At 42.5% G+C, this 21,902-nt stretch overlaps 1 protein-coding gene across 1 annotated transcript in view; it reads right to left on the bottom strand.

Annotated features, from left to right (window-relative positions):
* LOC131293978 (uncharacterized) overlaps nt 1-21,902 on the bottom strand; it is an 86,181-nt gene that overhangs the window by 23,142 nt on the left and 41,137 nt on the right. Inside the window, exons 3-6 of the mRNA XM_058322028.1 lie at nt 6,668-7,043; nt 3,261-3,955; nt 1,809-2,025; nt 1,222-1,601 (exon numbers count right to left, since the gene is read on the bottom strand). Coding sequence (XP_058178011.1) covers nt 1,222-1,601; nt 1,809-2,025; nt 3,261-3,955; nt 6,668-7,043 — 1,668 coding nt within the window. The remainder of the gene's footprint in view (nt 1-1,221; nt 1,602-1,808; nt 2,026-3,260; nt 3,956-6,667; nt 7,044-21,902) is intronic.

The raw sequence follows: 21,902 nt of genomic DNA, 5'->3' as shown, positions 1-21,902 counted from the left end.
CAGATAACCACGGGGAAAGCAAAAACACTCTCGCTAAGAGTTAAATCGAGAAAAAAAAGGTTGCTAAGACCTTCTTGGGTGGAAAAAGAGAAAAGCAAGTGCGGTTGTGGTCAGCGGGATGGGGTTGAAATTTTAATTACCACAAAAGCTACGGGTAGCCACAGCTGGCGAATAAATCATTCCACAGGCAAAGGCGACACACACACACACCCAGTAGAGGCTCAGATCGTGCAATCCGAATTTTTCTCATACCCTCACACATACACGCACACAATCACACATTTTTCAATTGTTCTTTCCCTCGAGGCCAATCTATACGATGCATTACAGTAATTGAATTTTCCACCCAGCGACCACAAGGACATTTTGTCATTTTGTGTTCGATGGCTACTCTCCCCTTTTCGCTCGCCATTTTCAATAATCGAAAGAAAACTGTGTCCGTATCCCACACGATCGGCGGAACGTGGGGAAAAAATGCGATCAATTAAAATTTTGAATTTAATGCGCCAATAAATAATTTTTCGAAAAAGCAACGCGATCCGAATAACAAGAAAGAAGTTTGCTTTATTCTTGTACTTCTTCTATGATGTTTTTTTTTTCAGTTGTTCCTAAAATGGAAAGCCAAAATCTCTGCGCTAACGAACGGTCGCTTTAAATTGGACAAACCAATCCCAAAGGAGTTGAGACCTTCCGGGAAACCGGTCACTGGGGGGGAAAGCGAGCGTTACCACCGTTTCAAACGGAGCTGGGATTTTTGTGCGCCAGCTTTGAAAAACCGGTCACCACAAATGGAAGCTCGAAACAACACAAATAATTCTCTGGGAAAACCGAAATCCCCATCCCTGGCGCCTCCCCCTCTTTGGGAAGGTTGACATTCATGAGCGGCGAGACGTTGCCGACCGTTTTTCGGGGCGACCATCGTTAGGAGCGCTGATTAATTACTTGCACGAGCGTACCGAAGGCGGACCATAAATTCAGCTAACCTTCCGTTGGTTTTCCTGTTTGCGGGGAAAAATTGGAAGGCGGTAAGCTTCGCTCTACGTATCGTTTATTTCCGACGTCACAAACAAAGCGAAGCGTAAAATCAACGATGCTGCAGATTGGCTGAAAAGTGTTGCCCAGCAGAAAGCGAGCGAATGGGGACGGATAAGAAAGGACTCGAAAAGGACACGTCAACCCCTCACCCTCTCCATCAACCCAAGCGGAACGGGATGCACTCACCTACACACCGATGGTTGACCATTTTAAATCCTTTGTAGCAGGAGCAGACCGTGGTGCGGTTCGACCCACCGTTGGCCTGGGAACCCTCGCCCGGTACCGGCACCCGATGGCAGGCCTGCGGACACCGATGGTCCTTTCCGCAGGAACCGCCCTCTTTGCCCCCCTGCGCCGCCGGCCTCGTCTTGATCCGCACACAGGCAGGCCGTTTGCCGATCCAGCGTAATCGGCGGCAGACCAGGTTGGCGTTGGCGATGGCACCGGTCGAGGTGACCGGAGGTTGGTCCGTACCACCGCCACCATCCTTCGTCCTGAGGCGGTAACCCAGCCGGCAGTGGTATTCCGCCTCCAGGAAGGAGTTTTCCAGGCCGTACAGATCATTACTGGAAATCGATCGATCGAAGCGCGCGTACAGCATGAAAATAGAAGAAGTGGAAGATGAATGAGATGAAAAACAAAGAAATACTTCTTTGATCCGCCACACTGGAAGGTTTCTGTTCTCAGCCCGTCCACCCTTTTTGATCTTATCGTGGAGGAAAAATCACAACCAAATTCACCCACCCCCTCCAGTGACACACGGTTGAACCTACCGCAAATATTTGATGTCAGCGTTGGCAACGACCGGAGCCGGGATGAAGTCGTCCTTCATGCAGGACAGGTCGCCCGAGATGATGACGCGCGTCACGGACACCGTCTCCGTGCCGTTGTGGTCGTCTGCCGGGAAGGTAACCGTGTTGGCGCTGGACGCCGTCACGCTGGGAGGCGGTGGTGGCAGCGGTGGGCCCGGCATTTTCCGCTGACCGTTTGCTGCACGAGAGGGAAGATATGGAACGCAGATTAGAGATTAGTTTTTGCGTACGTTTTTTCGTTCGGATAAAAACGGATTTCTAAGAAACAGGGTTTAAAAAGCGATATTGAGAAAATCCCCCACATAATTTGCCCAGTTGGTTCCGTTACGTAAGTTGAAGGTCCTTCTGTTATGTATTCTTTATGGTATCGCTTTATACTAAAAACTGAACTCATGTTTGCGTTCACCTCTAATTTTATAAGATGTACATAGATAAGCCTACAAGGCCAATTTACCGTAACATAAGACAGATTTTCACAATCAGTTCGAAAACCTTTAAATTGACATCTGCTCAGGTTTTAGGGAAAGACTGATATTTACAAAATATTATGGGAAACATTGTAGGTATACAAAATACAGGATTCTCGAGGGCTTTTCTCTAATAATTGTGATTCATTATGGTTTGGTTCACCTATTCTTTGTCTCGAGATGAAATGGAGATACAAGTGTCTTATAGGATGGTTATTGCTAGAAAAAGAAAGCTGCCATTTAAAAGAATAACAACTGCTACGAATATGATCATAAGAAAACTAAAATTTTAGTTATAAAAAATCAGTGCAGACTTGTTGAGATTACAATTAATTGGAAGAACGTGTAATCTTGTGTTACTTGTTGTATACAGTTCGGTATATAGGGCACGCAAGTTGTTTAAAAGTTCTTCATTGTTTAACCATTTAATTAGGAGTCGTATCCTGTCTATTGCAATGCAGCATTCAATTTTTTAATAAATGTAAGTAGTATGAAGTCTAACACTATTATACCAAATTATTCATGCAATCTAAGTCTTATCGTATTGTACACATAATTGAAATTATAGTGAATGTTTCTTTAATGTTAACTGTTTTCCTTTTCATTATTTATTAAATTTTCCATTTGAATGATCATAAAATGTCCTATAATTATTACTGTATCAACAAAAGCATAAAATATTTAACGCAATGAAGGACAATTATTAAATAATGTATGAGAATGATTCCGTAAGTAAACAAAAAAAGATGTAAACTTCAAAGCCGTTGGTACTTAATGGCCTTATCACACCAAACATCCGATTCCCTTTGTTCGTCCGCGAACGATTTCTTGCGCAAACATCGTAAACTGACTCCTAATACGCTTTTATCTGCTTTTATGCCGGAATGAGGCACGTGAAACCTTCGGCAAACATCCGCCGAGGGTCGCGTTGGACAGGGGCACTCACCTTTCTTTAATTGCTTCCGCTGTTGATTATCGCGTTTCCTCTGATCGCGTTCCCATTGGCGCTGTTGCTGCTCGGTCTGCGCGTTCCTCGGGTTCGGGTTCACCGTGGGAAGAATTTGCATAGCCGGAGGGCTTCCGTCCGCACTCCCAAACACCAGGTGACCACCGTCTCCGACCAGCACCGGCGGAGGCGGAAACGCGACGAACGGAGGTCGCTGCCCGGGTGTCCCCTTTTTCCCCGCTTTGATCCTCCCTGTGGTGGTTGAGGGCGGTGCCGGTGGCATTGTCGTTTCCTTCCATACGTCCACCACCTCCACCGAGCCGGGCGGGACCTGTGGGCGCGCGATTTGCCGGATTTCCGTCGGATTGTCCTCGGCACCGGATGCCACATCCTGTGCCGCGACATCCCGAGAGTCAGCGGGAAGCTTCAGCCAGCGACCCTCGGCACCGCCCGTCAGACCCTCGATGATGCTCGCGTCCGGCTCGCCGTCTTCGTCCACCGGCACGCCGACGAGCGTCACCGGAAGCAGCTTGATCTTCTTGTGCTTGTGCTTCTTGTGGGCTCCTTTTCGTCGGCGACCTTTTTTGCCGCCCCGTTTGGGGCTATTCCGCGTTTCCTGGGCGTCGGTGCCTTCACCATCGACGCTACTGCTCCTGCTGCTGTCCAGTTTGATTGAGCTGCCGTGAAACCGGTCTCTGCAAAAGGGACGAATTGAAAACACAGGTTACACCGGTATGCGGCGATACGAACGGGAGTAAATTAGATTCGACCCTTTCCAGCGAGGAATCACGCGAAAGCATCCTGAATTTGAGAGGCAAATAACACACTGTAAATACACGAAGGCAAACGAAAGGTATCCTAAGACCATCCGGATGTAGCCATCGGCCGAAAACGACATAAAAAGACCACCCCGTCCTATACAAACAACGAGGTCGCTTTCCAAGGCACTACAGGAAAAGTAAATGAAAATCAAACGAACCCTTTTTCTTCAGCTGTACACAAGATGCAACACAGTTTCTAGCTTACTGAATTCAACCGTATCTTTTACAAGTTAAAGATTACTTCATTGAAAATAAAAATAATTAAAGTTGATTCATTACAAGAGCAAAGATTTATAAAACGATTTTAAAAGGCAAACGATCGGATCTAAAAACCTACAATTAACATAAAGAGGTTTTAACAGTGAAACATGGTGTGCCTCTGGGTCTCTTATTTATATGTCATGTTAACACATCTTCAAAAGTTATAAGAATTGATTGAGTATTTGTTTTTAGTGTCTCCTCATCAGGTACTGACATTTGAATGGTTCAAATCTACAAATATTAACAAGCAGTTTGCATGCACGATTGAATGTCTTTAGACTAATCAGGACAGTATGCATATGGATATGATTCGTCCTCAACGCTAATTAGTGAGCGTAAAAGTTTGCCACACTTATCATTATCATCTAGGAAACGGACCATCTTTTCGCATCGTACTTTCACACAAATCTTCATTACTTCCCGACGACGTATGCCAATAAGTTCACCGTCATTAAAACTCTCTCCGTCGGCTCACCTGTCAACCGGTTCAACATCGCGGGCTCAAGCCGACTTACCGCAGGAAAACTTGCCGAAAGTTTGTTTAATTTCATTTCGCATAAAATTAGTGGCCAAATGAGATCATAAACCAAAGCCGGCAAAAGTCATTTCCGAAGTTGAGACCCGACGTTGGCAAACAGTGGCGGCAAGAAGTCAGGAAGCAAGTTTTCACCTGCACGATTAACCTCGTTTGCGCAAACAAAAACCTCAACTGGCTCGAAATGAGCATCGTCACCCGGTTGAAATAAATGACAGCGGATGAGCGCCCCCGGGACGGCGTCATTTGAAGTTGGCGGCTTTGGGGGGGAAGGGACTGGTTGAAGGGGTTGACGTTAGGATCAAAAGGATTCGCTCTAATTGGTTTCGTACGTGATTAGAACCCTCGTAATCTTGCCCCTGTCTGTCGCGGCAAGATGGATCGGGGAATCTCAGTCGGCCAAGGAAGGAAATACGTCACGTCAAATTACATCACGTCACAAGAGCTTGCCAACGCGGGTTACGATGATTGAATTGGGCCGTCGGGGTGTCACATCTCCAGCTGTTGATGAATTTTTAAGCTGATCGTTCACACATCAACCTCAGGTCGAACTCTTCGTGCCATCGTTAGCACGTGATTATTGGGAGAATGTATATTTCCGGTGGTAGTTCTTTTCCGTTTCAAATTGCCAAAGTTTACTCTACAAATGATTTGAAGAAGTTGAAATGTTTCGTCAGTTACTTTGTTTTTGTTTTTGTGTTTAAATCACAATAAGTAACCGATGGCTTCATGCAGTAAATTGCAGTAAGTATGCGATTGTCTCAAAATTCCTCATTATCGGACAAAAACAACTATTAAAAAATTCCTCCAATCCTATTTCTAAGCCTTGTATATCGAACAAATCAACAACAAAACAAAATTCTATGAACAAATTGAATTAGGTATCGAACTGTTCCACCACAATGTAGATGTTATCAATTCATATTCCATGGGCATTTGTGTTTTTTGTATTTTAATAAACGTTCAAAGATTTTCTTCGAAACGATTGGTTTGTTGGTTTGTCGTTCATTCGTTTTAATCCCTAATTGATCACTTTTTGATGGAGAATTGTTTACGCATTATACAAATTATAGTGCCATTAGAACAGTCTTACAAAGCCATTACAGCTTAATGAAATAAACCTAGTTGTTTTCTAGAAACAAAATGCAGACATAAATTAAACGTCATATGCCCTCGACAAAGGATACTAAAGTTCAAAATTTCCATAATTTCATACAACTGTACCTCACGGTTGGGTTTTCTCGGTTTCGTGCAAATTGAAGTATTGTTTGCTGAGAGTCTCAGACTAAATAATTTCATTCTTCAACCTCCCACGTGCACGTGTGCAGAATAATACATATCTGAAAATGTCTGCAAATGACTTTCCCAAAATTGCAAATTGCGAAACCCTTATCTAGGAAAACATTTTCATTGTATTTATTACTCGAAATCCTGCTACCAACTCATTCAACTCCTGAAAGGGTATATTTCTTTACTCATACGCCGATCCATCATGCTGGAAAACATTCCGCCGGGATCGAGTTGCTGAGTTGAACGGATTTATATTTTCATAAATTATTCTTCCGGATCAATCACCGAAAGTTCGTTAGTGCGAAAAAAGATTAAAATGAAAATATTTTTCCATGACCTCTTGGCTTTCAAAATCTACCGCGTAGGACCGAGTTTACCTCTATTACTTCTGTACTCCAAAGCACTTCAAGAGCGGTTACGAAGTCAAACACCATGTAAATCGAGTTACCTGCCTCATGGATGGTTCGAACGGAATACCTAACATTGAAACGACAACTTACCGATTGAGATGCTCCAGCAGCTCGTTCTCCTCGCGCAGCCGCTCCTCGGTCAGGTTGCTGACGAGCAGGACCTCTTCCGTTATCTGGGGTTCCTGTAAGTCGCCATCCAGCACTTCCTGCCCACGCCAGCGCTTGTCGTCGTGGGGCGCGTAATTATTTGTAAGAACATTATCGCTAAAAACATCTTCCCGCTTCTGACGCTCGGCGACGCGATGTTGCTGCAGTTTGTCGTGGATTTTATTGTCTACTAATTGTTGTGCCCCTTCAGTACCGCCCTCCGTCACTCGCGAGACTGTGGCTTCCTCGAGCACCTCCACCGTCGGTGGTGACGCCGATGATGCTGCTGGTAATTGATGATTATTAGCGGTGGCCAAGCCTGTGGACGAGTCCCGAGAAGGAGGAGAAAAGTAGGAAAAATGTGAATTGCCTGACTGGAGGAAGCAATACCGCTAAGAAGGCCCTGCTCCAAAGGACGTGAAATAAAATGCCAAACCCTCGGGAGGGCGACAAAACCGGTAAAATGTGTCGAATCGACCGTGTCTAGTGAGGCGGAAAAGAAGGTAACATGCTCAGCAAAGCAAGAAACAGCGACCAAGGCGTATTTTATTCGTTCCGCTGATACGAAGGAAACCCACCGCCGACTCATTGCTGAGGGCACACACACGCATGCCACCTAATTACGACGATAAAATCGTTGAATGAAATGCGACAGTCTTGTCTTAATGCCCAAACGGGGCCCTTGTCAGAAGGCGCTCCCATTTTCCTTACCCTTCGGCACGACCGTCTCAAGCCCTAGCGTACGGCTGGACACGTGTGCAAAATAACGGCTTGGGAAATATGCGCCGGTCACGCAATTTCGTCACATTGGCATAACGCACGCATTCGGTTGGCTTATTTCTTGGACGCAAAATGTACCCATGTTACATTCCTTTTGCTAATTTTCCGCATTCGTTGAGGGCTGCGCATTCGTGTGTAGCTGCCGTGTAGTATGTTAATGACCGTACCAGCGACGCAATTAGTTGAATGAAGGCGTACAAGCAAAAAGAGTATATCGAACGCTGCCGCTTCCGAACTTCCTGCATGTGGGTTTTATTTTGAACTGGTTCTAATATCAGCATAAAAGTTGGTCCCAAATAACCTTTTAAGAAATTTGATATGAAAAAATGCTTTTGTTGCCCAATCCTATCCAATCAAAATATCAACTTTGATCAATTAATTTGTGACTTTCATCCATACAATTTGGTAAATGTCAGTAATGTTTCAAGGACATAGTGGAATCGTATGGAAATAAATTTCATACCAATAAATAATTGCTTTCATTTCCATGTTGCGGATGAAAAAATACATAGTAGGAAAGAAATGGAAAGGTTTAAGCGCTCGATTGTTCCAGTTTTTTTTTAGTGAAAGACCAGGCGTCTCCATTTCATAGAATATACAGTTACTCTCTCTTTGACTCCCACGTTGTCAACCAATATCGCATGTTAAGTATTTGATTTTCCTTATTTGCTCAAAAATTAATTACTTTTACGTGAGACTGTGTGTTTTTCTACATGTTTCAAGCAACAATGCATTCAATACCACCATCGAGATTTACCAATACGATCTAACGTTTCTCAACGATCGCCATAATCTACATTGTCTCTACCATCTTTGTCATCAGTTGCTCATTCATATTGATGAATACATGTGAATGAAAATCTGTTCTTTGTAATTCTGAAGGGATTAAAATGTGCCAATGATTTATTGAACATCACAATCACATGAAACTCATGTCAATTTGAACTTTTCATTCCCAAAATAAGATTATCTAGTTTGTATGAAAGAAGCGCATATTTCTTTGTCAGTACAAACACGTTCATGCCCTTTTTTCTATAAATTAATATGCTCTCTTTCCGATAGAATCTTCAGAAATCTCTACAGTCAATTTTGATTGATTTATTTTTATAAAAGCAGTATTTTTCCCCATCGCATTTAGTAATTCGAGCCATTTTGTCTCTTTCTTTAACATTAAAGTAGCTATCACTAAATATTGTACTCTGCCATAAAAATGTATAAAATTCTGAAATATATAACTAAATTAACGTTTGGGATCAAATCGCCATCGCAATTCAGGAAATATCAAAGCAGATAGTGCACCTTCATTTTTGGGAGTAACTGCATCTATTTTTTCTTTTAAAACCAGTAGCGTCTAGCACTCGATCGCGATCGGACGTGTTTCGAGAAGCAGAGTACTCATTCGAAGAGAAGAAATAAAAAGTGTAAAAAGTTATCGTGCGCTCTCTCTAACATACGCCCTGCAATGGGCCGAACCAGAGGTTCAGGAGGGAAGAGGGGAGCCTCGCTCTCGTTAAAAGCATTCCAAAAACTGGTGGATGGCAGAGACAATCTAGCAAAATCTGGCAGACGGGACGAGAACCCGTTCAAATTATTAGCAAAGGTCGATGGCCTTGAGATGGAGATACAAGATGCACCGAAACCTTCTATCGAGCAAAAACCGCCGCCACCAATAGTTGTGGCGAGTAATAGCATATGTGACTTGCATAAGAAAATAATTAAAGCCGGTGTGGTGAACTACACAACTTCTTTTTCAAGAAATGGAATTATAGTGCGTACGAAAAATACAAATAACTTTAAAAAGGTAGTGAATCAACTAAAAAGTGACAATGTCATCTTCCACACGTATCAGTTGGAGGAAGACAAAACTGTGAAGATTGTATTATCCGGTCTAGTAGACATGACCAAGGAAGATGTAGCGAAAATTCTAAGTGCGGAAAACGTGAATCCGGTTGAGATAAAAAAACTTTCTATCTCAAACAAAAAATATAGTGAGCAAGCTACGTACTTGCTGCATTTCCCAAAGGGAAGCGTAGACATTAAAGTGCTGCGCATGATCAAAGCGCTTGATCACCAAGTGGTTTCCTGGCGATATTATTCAAATAAATCGCAAAAAATGCAATGCAAAAACTGCCAAGGACTTGGCCACGGAGCAGCAAACTGTCATCGTCCGGCAAGATGTATAAAATGTGCGGACAATCACCTTTCGTCCAATTGCCCGGTAGCGAAACAATCGGCTGACGGCATAATTCCAACACACAAGCTAAAGTGTGCTAACTGTGGCGGCAACCATACCGCAAACTTTTCTGGCTGCGAGTACCTCAGTAATCGTGCTCAAGCAAAAAAAGAAAAAAAGAAGAAACCTAACAAGCAGATCTCACTCTCGAACGAGAACTTCCCGTTCACGCTACTCCATGCTGCCCCCCCGCTCAATAACAAAAGAGACACAAATCCATTCCGCAATCGAGAGCAACAGCCTCCCACTTTTGCAAATGTTTGTTCGAGCGAGCCAAACAAACTGTTCTCAGCGGACGAACTGGTACCAATTATTAGGGAGACTTTTTCATGTCTTAAAAACTGTTCAACCAAAGAAGACCAATTAATGGTTATCTTTAAAATTGTTCAAAAATATTGCTATCCGTGATGGCTACGGCCGAAGGAATTATTATTTCATACTGGAATGCAAACAGCATTGTCAACAAAAAATATGAATTATCTAACTATTTAAACAAACATAACATTGATGTCATGGCAGTATGTGAAACTTTTTTAAAGCCAGGTGTGAGATTTTCAATCCCCGAATACACGATTCATAGATTAGATCGATCTACTGGACCAAAAGGTGGTCTAATGATCATAATAAAAAACAATATTCAATTTAAAATTCTTCCCGCCTTCAAATTGAAAACAATTGAAGCAATAGGAATTGAAATAATTGCTAGTAATAAACCAGTTGCCATTATTACCGCCTACCATCCCGGGTCAAATACGGACGTTCGGAATTTCATAAGCGATATACGTAACCTCACTAAGCTGCGCACTAGTTTTCTCATGTGTGGCGACTTCAATGCACGCCACAGAATGTGGAACTGTATATCATCAAACCAAGCTGGTAAATCCCTCTTTGAAGAAATGCAAAAAGGACAATTTTCCATATATTATCCGGATTCCCCTACATATTTTCCTGTAGACGCAAACCGCAACGCGTCAACGATTGATATTATCCTCTCCAATAATCAATTGGATATCGGAAGCCCAGAAACACTGACAGAGCTCACCTCTGACCACTTACCAGTTATCTTAAACATTAAAAACTCTCCGGTTAATCAAAAACCAATCAACCAGATATGGGACTACAACAACACAAACTGGAACATTTTTAAAACAAGTCTAAATAATGCTATAAACACATCGGATTTGGACCTCAGCCAAATAAATCATCCATCTCAAATTAACGAAATGGTATCCAAATTAACATCAGCAATTATAGAAGCTCAGGACAGAGCTGTTCCCCGAATAACTCCAGGGAAATATAACATCATAATTACAGAGGAAATAACATCGTTGATAAAAGTGCGGAACGTCTATAGGAAGAAATGGCAAAGGAACAGGCGCAACCCAGAAATCAAGTACGTCTATGATTGGCTTAAAGAAGTTATTGATGAAAAGCTAAACATCCTACGTAATACGGCTTGGTCTAAAAATCTAACAAGCATGAACGATTCTCAAAATAATGGCACCAATAAAATGTGGAAATTTGTTAAAATACTAAAGAATCAACCTACAACAATACAAGCCTTGAAAGAGAATGGGAAAGTACTACTCTCCCCACAAGAAAAATGCGAAGCTATTAAAACCCATTTTCAAAATGCTCATAAAATTACATATCATGCGCCAAGCCAAATGGATTACAATGTAAATGCAACACTTAGCAGTTATTTTCAAGCAAACTCAAATCCAAATATTCTACCATCCGAGCTTATTAAACCTTCAGATATACACAAAGTAATTAAAAAGATAAAGATGAAAAAATCAACCGGGTTCGATAACGTGAGTAATAAAATAATCAAAAGCCTAACCAACAAAGCCATAGTCTACTTAAACTTAATTTTCAATAGTGCGCTTAAAATAGGATATTTCCCAGAGAAATGGAAATTTGCTAAAGTTGTTCCGATTCCCAAACACGGGAAAGATCTTAGTCAGGCCTCAAACTACAGGCCTATAAGCCTATTAAGCTCTCTGGGAAAAATCTTCGAAAAAATTATAACCTTCAAACTTAGGCAACATGCGGAGAGACACAATATTATACCAGAAGTCCAATTTGGATTCCAGCCCGGCATGTCCACTACCCACCAGTTAAACAGACTAAAAAATTTCATTAAAACAAACTCAATAACAAAAAAATCTACAGGACTCGTTACGCTAGATTCCGAAAAGGCGTTTGACACGGTCTGGCATGATGGTCTAGTTTACAAACTTATTAAGTGGAAATTCCCAAACTTCCTAATTCACATTGTGCAAAGCTTCATCAAAGATAGACAGAATGTTGTATTTATAAATGGTTGTAAATCTCACACCTACGTTCCTTGCGCAGGTGTCCCGCAAGGGAGCGTTATATCTCCATTATTATTTAATTTATATACGTCAGATATACCTAAAATGCAAGGTTGCAAACAATACATTTACGCTGATGACGTTGCGATCGCAGCGTCTGGAAAGAGAGCAAATACTATCATCAAAAGACTCAATACTGCCTTGAAATCCTTTGCAAATTATTGTGACAAATGGAAGCTCAAAGTAAATGGTAGCAAATCGGTAGCAATATTTTTCACAAGGTTCACAAGTCAACATAAAATTCCAAATAACGAACTTAAATTCGGGGATTCTAACATTCCTTGGAAAAATGAAGTTAAATATCTCGGACTAACGTTTGACAAAAGATTAACATTCAAAAACCACATCGAAAATACTAGTATAAGGTGTGAAAAAGTCTTTAGAAGTTTGTACAGTTTCATTAATAGGAAATCAAAATTAAATCTAAAAAATAAAACACTGCTGTACACTGCATGTGTTCGGCCTATTATAGCATATGCAGCGCCAATATTAAACTCAATATCAAGAACTCACAAAATGAAACTACAAAGAATTCAAAATAAATTTCTAAAGACTATACTGAACGTCCCACCCTGGTACAGAACTGCTACACTACATAGAGTATGTAATTTAGATACTATTGAAGAATTCATGTCAAAGTTAAGCAATAGCTATTCCTCTAGATGTTTATATAACACAAACGATCTTATTAATGAATTTGCTCCGATATGATCGATTGCCTACAGCTCGGAAACACTCTTCCTTTTGTGTAGCCTCTTGTAGAGTAAGGTTAGGTTAGGTTAGATGTATAATAGATTAGATTATAAGGTAACAAAATGATTTTTTTTTTTTTTGTCTGTTTTGGGTTTTATCTAAATTTCCCACGACACTCCAGTATTCAATCTTACTTCAAGTAAATATTTACCAATAGCCAGTCTACCAATTCGATTAGCAGCAATGAGGAAAGGTGTAACCGAACCCATTAAACAAGCAAATATTATTGTAAACTTCCTTTGTAAAACTATAGAATTTATGATAAAATAAAACTACTACTACTACTACTACTTTCTTTTAAAACAAATCTTGCTAATTTTATGTTTTCAAAATATAGAGGCAAGAATACCTGTTGCAACTCTTGAAACCTCTTGGGCAGATATCGGATTCAAACTTCAATAAGTCAGCGATTTCTTCCAACTCGCAGAAATGCGGGTGGTTAAAAAAACTTTCGCTTTGTTGATCCGTTTTGAGCCAAGAGTGAAGCCCTCTTCCCTCTTGGCTCCTATTTACTTGGCTCCTATCCTATGTATGTTCTTCCTCCTCCGGTTCTCACTCGGTCATTCCTCCTCATCTTTTTTATGTTTCAACAAGTGGCTTACAAGTAACAAACAACATAATTTGGATGCGGCCAAATTCGAGTGTGACGGTTTGCAACAATACCATTATTGTAAAAAATAAACAGTGATTGCATTCTCATAGTTTATTTTCAATGGGCAATGCAATGTTTTTTGTGCAGAAACATGCAGTTGCCCAAAGAAACGTTTTTCACGATTATTTGTTTATACACACAATAATCTTTCTTTGAAAAATCTTGAACTGACAACGGATGAAAACCTTTACACAAGCAAAAATACTATACCACCAGGATTCTAAAAAAAGAAAATATGATAAAATCCCTTCCTCATTGATGGAGTACAGACCGGCATGCAGTCTACACTCACAGTCGGGTGCAGATTTATGGATAATTCTAAATTATGACGAGATTACGAGCCATATAAATCTACCCACGTTCGATGTAAGCGAATCGAACGGTTTTCCGAGAATGTACTCGTAGAAAATAAGCTTTGATTTTGCAGCTCCGATCGTCGACGAGGCGTAAATCGACAGATGCTGAACCAGGCGATTTCATTCACTTTTCCCGTCATTGTGGTTAAAACAGTCCCGGTTTAATATGTTACCCGCCCTGACGCGACGTGATAAGGGAAATTCAATCTGCCCCACCGATGCACGGAGGCATAAACTGGGTCGGTGCGTAAAACACTGTTAACTGTTTGGTATAAATGCAGGCTCCTCCTGTGCGATTGGAGGTTTTTTTTGCGGGAGAAAAGTATAAAACATTCCACGGCAAATGCTCACGGTTGGGTCGTTTAATTTCCCACCGGATGGTGCTTTGCAGAACGGACGTTTACGGGTTGGGTTTTGCTCGTGTGCAGTTAAAGGTTTACTTCAAGAGTTTACTAGCAGTCTCCATTTGCAGTGGGCGGTTCGTGAGACTTTGGATTTTTCGGAGGATTTACAGTCAATCCTGCTGTTCAGCACGCCCTTAGGAACGGTAACTGTGGCAAAAACCAATCCATCGATAGCAAGGATAACCTTTTAAAGCGTACGGTGCGCACTTAAACTCCTTCACGTTAGGAAGGTCGGAGGTCCTCGCACGTATCGTCATAAATATTGGTCTAAAACTCTATTTTGTGAAGCTTTAGTACGTTCCGTTTTCGAGAGCACGATACAACCGTCCTGGCAAGGATGTTCCGGTCCGATGGCAGCGCACTCCACCACAACGGTTCACGACGAAGGTCGGATCGGTGGTGTCCACAACCGGCGATTCCTTTTGCCGCTGCCCCGGGTGAACTTATGATCCCGGAAAGAGGCCTAGGTGGGTTTGTTATGCCAAGAAATGGGCAACAAAATTTCCACCCAACTGGATCATCGGCGAGTCGAGTTATCAGCTTCACAGCAGCAACGTGTTCGCTCGGATCAATGAGTGTGTTGGGAGTGCATACATCTCTTCTTTTGCCCCTGTCTGATGCCCCAACGGTGTGGCCACCTGGCGGGTCAACCTGGTAGAAAATCCACCCAGCTCACATCAGAGCAGGCGAGGGTACGATGTTTGTAGCGCATAATCCTGTTAGACAGTTCTCTCAAGCTTAACAAATATAATATGCATCCTTTACTTTACTTTTTCTTCGCCAGGTACAACAGCTAAAGATTTCACCCACACATGCTCTTGCAAAGAGGATTGTGATAAAAATAACAATATCGAAAACATTATCGTGTTATCGATACTCTACATACCTGATAGTCGTTTTGATACTTGAATACTTTAAAAATGAAAAACACTTAGCACACAAAAGTGTCATACTTTTCCAATAGAGTTTCAAGCTTCAAATACAATTAATGGCGAATTTCCACAAGATTGGTCAAAATCGGAAAACTTTTGAAAAATTCTATATAAATCAATAGATTTTCTTGTAAAAAGTTGTCTTTTATATTTCATTATTTGTGTTCAGCAAGAGATTGCATAAGTTTGCTACTTTATTACCATCTCGCATTGATTTCCACTTTCTGGTTTGTATCCAGTCCTGCTTCTCTTGAACTGGAAATGGAAACCATTGACCGTCGGGTCTCACTCCGTCGGTATAATGTGAAGCCCGTTAAATAGTGAAATTATAAGGACTTTCATTTTCGGAGTAATTTTCTCGTACTAAATACAGAACCGTTCGGTGGCCAACGTTGGTTTGCTTTCGTTGGCTGCTTACGGCAGATGGATAAACTCAGCCAGTGGCTCACAGAGAGTGAAAACCCGGCGAAACACACAATTTTCCGCTCCTTTGGATCTTTACGCTCGCTACGCTCATGTTCGATGTGAATATTATTCGAAGACAATTGAATTCAAGTGTAACGAAATAATTTGGTCGCACATGTTCTCACGTGACAGCGTGTGGGTTTGATATTTCCATGGAAAAATAAACCCCGTTTTGTGTGTGTGTATGTAGGGTGGTGTGTGGGTGAAAACATATCATTTGCATAACCACCCGACACGATCGAATATGCTCAATCATACTGCTTACCTACAGATCGTTGTTATTTGTCGTCGTTTCCTTACCGAGGCGAATATTTCAATATCTTCTACTCCTTTCAGTGTCGTGTCTCCCATTGGTCATGCCCCTCGCCATCCCGGCCCCCACTACGAGAGCACAATTTGTGCAAGTGGATAAGACTTGCGTATTTGTGTGTGTGTGTTTACGCACCCATATCCGTTTGCATTGGGTGGAAAAGTTTGAATCGCAAAAGGTACCGAAAAATAACAAGCAAGGAACATGGGCACCTTTCTCCATGGTTGGGAGAAAAGTAGACCCCGCTTTCCTTTCCCCGTTCCCCGGCCGCAGTGAATATATTTTCCGGTTCAATGAACGAATTTTCACCCAACGAGAGCGGGTTTGGATCCGATAGGCTTCGGGTCTTGTTACAAACAGACATCCAAATTCAATCCCTATTTCCTTTCCCGTTTGCCACGCACAGGAAATCGAACTCAACGCCGTCGTACAGGGATGCTCGATGAATGGATGGATGCGATCTGAATCGGTGGCCTGAGACGCCATTGGTCGATTTTTTTTCTCGTATCCAATAGTTTTTCCTCCCCGCTGTACGAGAGCGTCTGAATTTGCATGAAAACCTCGTCGTCTCGTACCCGAGCACATTTCCACCGATCGATTCTCGATGGTCCATTCATTTTCCCTTGCAGCTCGGCCGCACTTGGCCGGGGAAGTGGAGCGAAGAGTGGGAAAAGCGTACCATGTTTCATGAAGTACTACAAATTCGTTCACTCCCTTCGGTTCCGGATCAGCGGACGCCACAAAACTTCACCGCAAGAGCTGAGGACGCTGCGGCGCTATTTCCCTCATAGCTGGCGGACGAGGAGAAAAACGGAAACTTTTCCGATAACTCCGCAATGGCTGTTCCGATGCGCATCAAAACAAAAGGAAGTTTTTCATATGATATCGAGCGCAGCATCTCCGGTAGAGAAGGATTTGGTTTAGCTTGGATGGTTTGGGGAACGATGGAGGCGAATGGAGACGGCTTGGAAAATGCACCGAGTGAGTTTCGTTAAAAGGATTCCTTGAAGGCGTCGGTCGTGCTTCACCAAGGGCGGGATATACTCGGACTGAGTATCAAATCAACTTTTATGCATGAAAACCTGAGATGGTTTGATGTTTTGCAAAGAAGGCAAGAAGGTCCTAACATTGCACAGACAAAACATGATAGTACAAAAGGTAATCAATCTTTTCTTTGCTTTTAACTGAAGCTTTCAATACATGTTCAATCTTCATCGAGATGTTTCGCTTATAAAAATATTCTCTGCCGAAATAAGTATGGAAAATGTCCTGTCAGTTCTTTATTCATGGACAAAAAAGATCTGAGTTTTCGTTCAAGCTAAATCATAAGCTCCTAAATGTAAAACTTTCAGCATTTTAGTTTCCTTCGTTTTGCCTTTTGTGGTATGATCAGGGAAACTTTTGTTCGGTGCTTAAACTGGAGCATATTTCGTCGCAGGATTTAAGACGAAAAACCCACCACAACTGTATTCCCTTCACCGCTTGGTAAGGTTACCTCTTGCAAACTATAACTCTTGCCCATTCCGTATCCATTACGCTCCGACACAAAAAAGGGGCTGTGCTCACGATTCTCCCGTTCGCTCCGGCGGACACGAATCACGATTCCCGACTCGCCGGTGTTTGCTTTGTCTTAGGGCAGGCCCCCGGGATGTGTCGGATCAAGCCGTAAAATCAACAAACCTCTCACCACAATCATCTGCACTCGGTTTCGGTTTAGCATTCCCAACGGGGAATGCTTTCCTATTTTCGCCAGGCCAAGATAAAAGAGTACCGGAACAAATATTTTACCATCCGGGCGCACGGTTTTGGGTGCGATACGCGAAAAACAGGGCAGGTACTCGGGAAAAAGGGGCACGGGGAAATAAATTTTAAAAGCGATTTCGAAATAAATCTATTTTCCTGTAAATCTTTTGCCCACTCCGACGGCTGGTCGGGTGTACGGGAATGTGCGCCACCGGAAGCGGGTATGGCGCCCACTCCTTGTTGTCTTTGCAGCCCGCTCCAGGGCTTCCCTTTTTCTTTGGCTCATCGATTCATTGTTTTCGTTTACCAGTATTTCCTGCGTCGCACCGAGATGGTCCTCGGGAATGGGATGATGCTGGCGGCATGTAAGGACCTCCATTCATCGGTCCATCAAGGCAACCGTTTCGGGATCCGGCGGTAGGTTTAGCAACAGAAGAGAGATACAAAAGGGTTCCCTTAATGGTCCACCCCTCGAACCTGGCACGAGACCGGCTGGCGTCACAACTCGTGAGGTGATATTTTATCTCGCCAGCGAATAGCGCTCATTGTGACACCGAAGCCAGAGGCATGAAGACGATGGTGGATGATACGTAAGGTGTTACGGACACAAGGAAGGAAGGAAGGATGGTGAAGGTTTGCGTTACAGATTACACCGAAAGTAGGACCATCGGGGTGTGGGGTCCACATCCTTCCACAAACAATGCACTGCAAATGTTATACTTTGCAGTTTCGCCGTTGCAAATTTCGTTCACGTTTGCAACACAATTTGTCCGAAGCCGGAAGCGCCAGTTAGAAGCCGGAGTGTAGAAGGCGGAAGGCAAACCTTGTTTTCCCCTGTCCATGTTGGATCAAACTGTACCGGTGGCGTTAATGGTGAATGTTTAGCAGGAGAATGTGTTCGCTCGATTCACATCGCGCGCGCATCACACTTTTGTCCCCGGACCGAGTCCGTGGCATTGCCAGCAGGAACGCTTCGACTATGACAGGTGCTTTTTAACACCACGAGCAGAAAGGGGAAAGTTTCCTGTTCAGAGAGAATTCGTTAGCTGACGGGAGCACAAGAGGAAACTATTTTCAGTCAAACAAATTTATGCACATCAAGTTATGTTTTGTTTCGGTTTGCAAGAAAACTGAGGATGAAATGCTGCAAGTGCGATAGTTCCTTAACAAATGCAACTGCAATCTGCTCTGCTTGGATTTCATTAAGTCTGTACAATTTATCGAAACGAAACTTTGACGTACTAACATAACTATCGCATATACAGTTAACCTATGAGCTTTAGAGTGGTGTCAGTACTTTGTCTTACGGAATGTTATCGGACAAACCGCTACTGTTTCTGTTAATTTAAAGATTCAAAGAAATTTCAAATAGTTTAGTTGTTGTTTTAGATAGAAGACTCAATTTTGAGTTTGTAAAATCCAGTTAGGTCGACAGATTAATTCGCAATCAACGATCTGACAAATTCTTTTCGCATTTATACGATACCGTATGCGTGATAATGTTTGCACCATCGTACTAATATAGCTCCCGTTTTCTCTGGGCATACAAATCCTTGGCTTTCTTTGCATCCACTTTCTCCTTAACTCGTACCTGAAAAGGTTGCGAACGATAAACCACGTTTTACTTAACTTGCACCATGACCAAGTAACAGTGTATTCGAGATTTGTCTCACGCGCAACTATGGTAAAAACATATTATTGATGCCATGGGAAAATCCCAGTGGACTGTGGAAAAGGTCTTGGACAGGGATAAGGTTGGATAATTATGCACATGCACAACTTACATTGATAAACATGTCCTTTTGAAATAAATTAAAAAACTATACACTAAAATTTTTGAGGATATTTAAAAATTTGTTGTTGCTAAATGGTGCAAACATTATCACTCATACGGTATAATACAACAAAACCGGATGCAACAGAGGACTGACACTAACCTGGAGCAGACAATCCGGCTTTGGACAAATTAAGAGTGATCGATTAAGAATTCAAAAGCTCCAACACCGGTATCCACTCACTGTTCGGGAAAGAAATAAGCACAAGTGCTACCGGAATAACAAAACTAAAATTGTAATGCTTTTCTGGTACAAATTTAACATAAAATATACATCAATGGAAAATAGGATAGACGTAAAGAAATCGATTTTGGTTAAATTATGCAAAATCGCTAGCAAACGAAGCATTTCTCTGCATGGTCACCAACCTCGCGTGGGAATGGAAAATATGCTTATTATAAAATCACACCTTTGTCGATCACTTGCATTATAAAAAGCAAAAACTAACGAAAAATTATTGCCCATCACGTTCGACCTCTTCAGCATCAGACTGGAACCGGTGGGGAAAACGCTACCCAGAAACCCGCTTTGCCACGTAGCATTAAAATAAATAACATCGAAATTATTCCTCGCCTCTAGCGTGCGCTCAGAACACAACAACGTGTGTAGGTCGCGTGGAGGCTGCTTTTTTGCCAAACCCCATGGTTTCATCTGTTTCATTCGACCATGAAACCGATGGAAACACGCTCTTTTGGGTCGAATCTGGAAAATATCCATCCATTTGGAACGTGCTAATGACAGGCTCGGAATATTACATCCACCGCGTTTTCCGACGCCTCCAACAGTGTAACGCACAGAGCTTGTTGTATCCACGCGGGTTCTCTCGTTTGTACCTACCAACACCCCTTATTTTAGAACTACACACAAACAGGCCAGGGCCGGACGGTTTTGGCTCAGCAGCGTACCGGATTCGCTTTTTTATATCTATTTAATTCCACCGGTTGAGTTGGATTTTCATATGGAGCTTCACCTGCTGCCAGCTGCGTCAAGCTTCAAATGTCTTTCGCCACCGAGCGGGCTCAAACAAAATTTGGGGTTTGTAAGCTTTCCCAGCCGAAACATACACACTTTCCATGGCTATTTTCCTTCGACGGTGGAGCGGAAAACTGGAAGGTGCGTTGCTCTAGCGACGAGGCAGACACACGGCCACAAAAATACCACTAAGGTGATCACGCTGGCGACAAACGCTAAACGAAGAAATGATTTAACGTCTCTTCTAATTCCATCCGAACCGAGGTTTGAGCTCCCAGGGCCAGGTGCCTTGGAAATGGAAAAATCCGACCGGCACGCGGGGAGAGGAGATGGATGCACGGGGAGGAACACTTTGTGCCAAGTTTTACATGCTCACTTCACTCCACACAAAAAGCCGAGCGTGGTAATATAATTTTTCGCAATTTGCATACACCGTTCCTAGTAACATGTTCACATGGGCACTTTTCCTTTTATTCCCTTCTTTTTTTCCTATTTCATTGTACTATTTTTACAGGTACTCTAGTGTGCACTCGTGTGTGCGTGTGTGAATTCGTTGAAAGGATAGAATGGCTGCTTCAACACCGACTCCATGGCACACCATATGTTGCGAGCATATACACACACACACTTGGGTGGTGGGGGGCGGCTTCATGGAAAAGTAAATGGAAAGGATAATGGATGGGCAACGGTAGACCGCTACTCTCCCAACCTTTGTTGCTTCCCTCAAATACCGCGACGGAAACGATGGAGACAAACACGAACTAATCTGCATATAAATTTCAATTTCGTATTTATACAGGACAGGCATAATTATGCACGAACGATTCGGCTTTCCCAAGTGCCTGGTCTAGCAGCCGAGCAGGAGCGCGTTTCACACAGGCGGTTGGAACTTTCTCACTAGTTGGTTGTGTGTGTGCGTATGTGTGTTTAAATGGCATCATACGGTGAAACGGACCCACTGGCCAGGAGCATCGTGGCGAGGTTTTCGCAGGAGGTTTTCTTAAATCCTGTGCATTTTTCCGAGCGAAAAACTGTAGTACTATTTTTCCCTGCTTCGTTACACGTTGGGTGTTGTTTACTGCATATCATGAGGGGCTTTGCTTTATCATAAATACGAAACATGCACACTCGGACACCAACGAAACAAAATATGCACCCAGCTGCAGTGTACGCTGAGGAAGAATAATTCTCGCTTCGGTCGGGCCTTTGACAAGAAGTAAGGCATGAAAATCCATGAATATTATTACCAGATTTATACATGAGCTCTCTTAGTCGGAAGCTTTGGAATAAATTGTTTCATTCAGACGAATTATCCTGGCACTCGTATCCATCACCATAAAAAAAATTAAATAAAGATGGATTAAG

The sequence above is a fragment of the Anopheles ziemanni genome, chromosome 2 (genome assembly GCF_943734765.1).
Source record: "Anopheles ziemanni chromosome 2, idAnoZiCoDA_A2_x.2, whole genome shotgun sequence".
NCBI lineage: Eukaryota > Metazoa > Arthropoda > Insecta > Diptera > Culicidae > Anopheles > Anopheles ziemanni.
The sequence above is the reverse complement of the archived record's forward strand: the minus strand, read 5'-3'. Positions and strand labels throughout refer to the sequence as shown.